At 39.7% G+C, this 5,431-nt stretch overlaps 1 protein-coding gene across 2 annotated transcripts in view; it reads right to left on the reverse strand.

The window, feature by feature from the left end:
• The window catches only part of Apbb1ip (amyloid beta precursor protein binding family B member 1 interacting protein), a 127,922-nt gene that overhangs the window by 76,742 nt on the left and 45,749 nt on the right, over positions 1-5,431 (reverse strand). For both annotated transcript variants that reach the window (XM_023701974.1, XM_023701973.1), the window contains exon 2: positions 3,763-3,834. In XM_023701974.1, coding sequence (XP_023557742.1) covers positions 3,763-3,834 — 72 coding nt within the window. The remainder of the gene's footprint in view (positions 1-3,762; positions 3,835-5,431) is intronic.

A 5,431-nucleotide genomic window follows, 5' to 3' on the forward strand; every position in this document is an offset into this window, starting at 1 on the left:
CAACAAGGACTCCATTTTCTTTTAAACTGCACTTTAGAAGTCACTTAAACTTTAGGTGAATTCATTCCTCACCTCTTTCCCTCTTATTTACCCATAAAATCCTCCAAAGAGAACAAATCACTAACCTAAGGAACAAACAGTTAAAACAAATTGTAGATAAACTAAAATTTAACAGTACTAACCCCTGGGAGTAAACTTTGTGACATTTTTTTGTAAAATTCCAAAATGAGGCAATGTGATACCATGATTACTTGTAAATGTATAAACACCCAGTACACAGTTCTCTGATCTTGGATGTTCCATCATTTTGCATCAGGTCATCATCCTATGGCAATAAAGGCCTCGTTTGTTCCCATTCTTGGTCTCCTGTGAGTGTCTATCTTGTTGAATTTTGCTGCAACTATTCGCTAACAAAATATGAATGGCTAAATTTGTGATAAAATAGGATCTTAGAACAAAGAAACAGCAAATTGATTTTATAAAGCAGACCCTTTAATTGTAGAAAAATTATTCAAAGCCCACGATGAGGTGAAGTATATATTTTTTGCTATATATTTTATGTAGCTGATGAAATGACTTCATGTGGCATGCAAAAGCATAAGTTAAATTAAAACATTAAATCTGCTTGAGGTAAGGTTTGATTCTTAAGAACTCAAAGACAAGGCAGGCCAAATAGCTCAGTAGATTAAAGTGCCTGCTTAGGCAGACGAAGGGGATGGAGGTTTGATCCCTGGGCCTGCAGTGCCTGCCCCACCCTTCAGGGTGTGCTGAGAAGGTGACTGAGACTGGGCATGGTGGCGTGAACCTGTAATCCCAGCGCTTGGGAGGCTGAAAACAGGAGAATCACTACGCATCCGATCTATGTAGGGAGACCCTTTAGGCTCTGTAGACTCTGTACTAAACATAAAAAAATCCAAAAAAGTCCTCAAAGACAAATGTTAAGAAGGTAGTAAGGCAAGTAGGTTGTAGATAGGGCCAAAACCAGGAACATAAATAACTAAAGTTTGACAACAGTATTTGTTAGCAAGTTAATTAAAAGTCACACGCTTGAAACACACTTCATTAGAACTTGCATCATTTTGATACACTAATTTTTCCTTTATTTTCAATATATTAATGAATTCTTCTAAAAAGAGTTTATACTTTGACTAGGACTATAAAAATTAAAATAAATGCTTGACTGTATTAACTTTTCACAGAAATAAATTAATGCTCAGTCAATTTCCAATGGTGACTAATTAAGAAAGTTTCTTTTCTTCTCTTTTCTTTGGTGATACTGGGAATCAAATTCAGAGCCTGCTACCTCATGCCTAGACAGATGTTCTACCACTGAACTATATTACTAACTCTGCAGTTTTGTTTTTGTTTATTTTTGATATTATGATCTTTTCATTTGTTTACTTCTTGCTATGGAGAAATACAAATATTTTATATTTTAAAATATTTCATAATTAAGAATGAATGAAATATATTGGCTTCTATATATTATGTCTGCTTAGGAAAGCTATCTACTTTTTGAGATTATAAAATTATATAAATATTTCTCCTATATTTTTCTCCTACATTTCATATATAGCATTTAGATTTTTAATTCATAAAACTCATTAAGATGTAATCTGTGAGGTAGTAGTGTAGTTTTTGATTTCAGACATGTTATCCCAAGATAATTTATTAAAGAATTATTTTTTTCCATTTAATTTAGAATGCTGCCTTATTCAGGAGACATTAATTACCCTTTATTAGGATACATAAAGGGAGAATAATAATCCAAATAAAGTAAAACGTTAACCACGGAGAACACTGGGAAAAAAAAACATGGTGTCTTTGTAGTATTTGTTCATTTTTTCTGTCAGCTTAAAATTATTTCAAAATAAAATTGCAATCACATATATTAGTTCCTTTTTCTTTTGTATTTATTACAGGGACTACAGGGTCTCACTACTTGTGGTGATCCTCCTGTTTTTCAGCCTCCCAAGTGCTGGGATTACAGGTGTGCAACACCATGCCCTGTTTCATTCAGTGTCTCAGCGCGCCCCGGTGGGGGGCTGGCACCCACCTTGGGATTGAACGCCAGTCCCTGTGCCTGTGCTTTAATCCACTGAGCTATCTGGCCAGGCCTATATTAGTCCCTTTTAATTCCCTTATTTTGGCAAGTTAGGAAGACCAAGCTTTACTCACTCTTCCCAATCATAACCTAGTTTGAAAGAATAGAATACTTAGAAAATTCACAAATGCAGATGAAACAGGAGATTTTCAAATGGCTGGAAAAATACTCAATAATCTCAAAAGCAATTGATAAGGGTCAAGTTGAAGAACAGACCTTAGGCTTGGGGAGACAAGGGAGGGCCTTCACACCATGCAATTTTGGGGCCTACCTTTTGGGAGAGCTCTATTAGCTAAGCAAACCTCAGTGCGACAAGCACTAGCACACAAGGAAGGAAGAGGACCCTAACTGAACGGAGGTCCAAGAAACAAGCTCTTCTTCCTGCCGTTGACAGTATTCAGTTGTGGGTTGAGAACATCCCTGACTCTGACCGGTTAGGACAGTGACTTCCCCCACCGCGGATGTGCAGAGATCGATCTCCAGCGTTCACTCAGACCTGCTCCTCTCTGGGAGGGAAGATAAAGCCCTCATTTCCAGAAATGTCATCACCATCTTAACATTCACTTCTTTTTTTTCCCCCCATATAGAGGGTGTTCAGGGTCTCACTACTAGATTGGTCTCGTAGTGACCCACCTGTTTACAGCCTCCCAAGTGCTGGGATTCTAGGCATGCAGTGTGTCCCTGGGGCAGGCCAGCAAGGCAGGCCCAGGGATCAAACCCTGGCCCCTGCGCCTGCTTGCAGGCGCTTTAATCTGCTGAGCTATTTGACCAGCCCAACACTTACTGCTTAACCAAGTACCTTTTCATCAATGGGTGCCCCTTCTTGCATAGAATCGAAACTTTTTGAAATGTTATTGGCAATATACAAGAGATACTAACTAAATTTACTTTTTTTTTTCTTTCTTAAAATAGTCTTCTAAAACACAGACTCTACTTTGTAGAAAATTCAGGATTTCCATCTTAGGAATACTGTAGTAAATAATTGTTATATTGATATTTTGTGTAAAAAGTGTTTATTCTCTGAATCAAAAGAAAAAAAAAACATTTCTGAGAACATTGTAAAGCACACTAAAGCTCACCAAATTTTATAATCTGCGTCAGTGGCCCTGGGACCTGTGGTCAATGCGGCCAGTGGACCTGACAGTGGGTAACCTCTAAGTTCAGCCGCTCTTGGCAGAGCTGCAGTTTGTGGATGAGTGGCTTTCACATTCCTTTGAAGGCAGTGAGTCCATCTAGGAGGCCATACTAACTCCTACTTAGTCCTTTAAAGTGTGACCTTTGCTCAAAGGTTGATGAAAGTCCTCTACTAAAGAAGATGACATTTTTTTTCAGCTAGTTTTTAAAAGGCTGAACATGGGAAGATTGTTCAGTAGTGGTGGTAATAAAGGTTTGCATCCGGTGAAAATTGTTTTTTGGATACAGTAAATAAGGGCATTGTCAAAACAGAGCATATGTGTGACCAACATATTAAATTAACTGAATTCAGAAGGACAGAATTAGAGATGAACTCCTTATTCTCCACTACTGTCACAGTTACATCAGGAATACGCAGTATTGTCAGTCCCCAGTTTTTATAAAAGATAGCATTCTTGCCATACTACAGTCAAATTCTGTAATCCCCTTTTGCCCTGATTTGCAGGTTAAGAAGGTAAGCTTACCTGTGTTAGAAGATCCATCTCTCCCAGCAAAGTGCTGAACATTTGGTCTATGTCATCATTTGATTCACCCATCTGAAAAAGAAAGAAATTCAGATATATAGCAGTCTGACAAAAGTTCATCCTGGGATAATTGTTGTGGCTTTGTTGTAGGCAGGTGAGTTAGATAGAAATATTATAAGCAGTCAGATAGGGCTGGGCCCCCAAGGAGACAATATGGAAGACAAGGTGACTTTGCAAGGAGAGATAGGCACTTCTGCTTGGCCAGACCTCAAGATAAAAGATCAAACAAATGCATACCTCCCTAAGGACAGACATCATGGACAGCTATTCTATTTATTTATTTTTTTAATTATTTTTTGATATAGGGTCTTGCTATGCATTTTGGACTTCTAGTGATCCTCCTGTCTCAGCCTCTCCAGCACTGGTATTATAGGCATGGACCATCATGCTTGGCATGACATGTGGTAACGGGTATTGAACATGGGCTACTGTACTTTCCAGGCATGTGCTTATGCCACCGGGCTGTCTCCCCAGCCTAGGGATCGATATGCTAAATAGATGTCTTACCTTGAGGACACCTGAAAGAGTCACTAACACGGCCCCCTACAGGAAAAGACCCTGTTCTGTATTCATGACCACTTGCTACATGACTTGCTTCCCCATTTGGTCCTGGATTTAATCAATTTTGCCTGGGCAACTGTGCTTGTAACTTCATGGGTTTACCACAGTTTTGTCTCATCTCATGCCCACCTACCAAGTTCCCATGTTTTCCACCTTGGATCTGCCTCACCACATAGTTTTACTCTATACAAATCCCTAGAAAAGACAGATTGGAGGACAACCCACTCAGGCCCCTCTTTTGTCCCTCTCTCAGACAGGAGCTTTCTTTCCTTTGGTAAATATATTTTGCTCTTAACCTCTGTTGTTCCTAAAATTCATTCTTTGGTTTTAGAGCACATGAACTTGGCTCAGGTATCTTTCAGGTTGAGAGTTTTGTTCCCCTACTGATCCTGACTCTAGATATTCCCCATCACAGTTCAGGACCATGGCACAGCACAGAAGGATGAAAGATTACACAGAGTCTTTGTCTAGTCTATACCCCAAGAGGGCTCTAAGGGGCTGCCATGAACGAAGATCTCTCAATATGAGAGTCTCAAATGGCAGCCCTGATCTAAAACCTCTTTGGCCTTTTTTTAGAACCAGGAAGCAGGGATCAAAAAACAAAGAACAGGTGTCTCAAGTATGGGACAGAGGAAGAGCAAGGGTTGGTGAGGATGGCCAGTTAAATGGTTGACTTTGAGACTAATTTACATGATAAAGGAGTGTGAGGAGGGCAAAGGCCAGAACAGTCATTCCTTAAGTAATGCATTTGATCTTACTGTGACTTATGGCCCAACAGGCTCTCTTTTAATCACTAGCCATGCATTCCAGGAGTTTTTAGGCGTGTGGCTCTCAAAGCCCCTTATTTCTGCACTTCCAGCTTGTATACCTGTGGTCCGAAGCCTCATTAGGTCATAGTTGGGGCATTTCAGACCTCACTGGATTAGGGTGTATGAATGTGCATTTAAGGGTGTGATACTGGGATTAAGGCTGTAGATAATGGAAGTCTCGCCTTGGGTATGGAATATAAAGGGACAGAAAGAAAGCAGGCTTGCTGCTGCTGCTGCTG

The sequence above is a fragment of the Octodon degus genome, unplaced genomic scaffold (genome assembly GCF_000260255.1).
Source record: "Octodon degus isolate 3935 unplaced genomic scaffold, OctDeg1.0 scaffold00145, whole genome shotgun sequence".
NCBI classification, from domain to species: Eukaryota; Metazoa; Chordata; class Mammalia; order Rodentia; family Octodontidae; genus Octodon; species Octodon degus.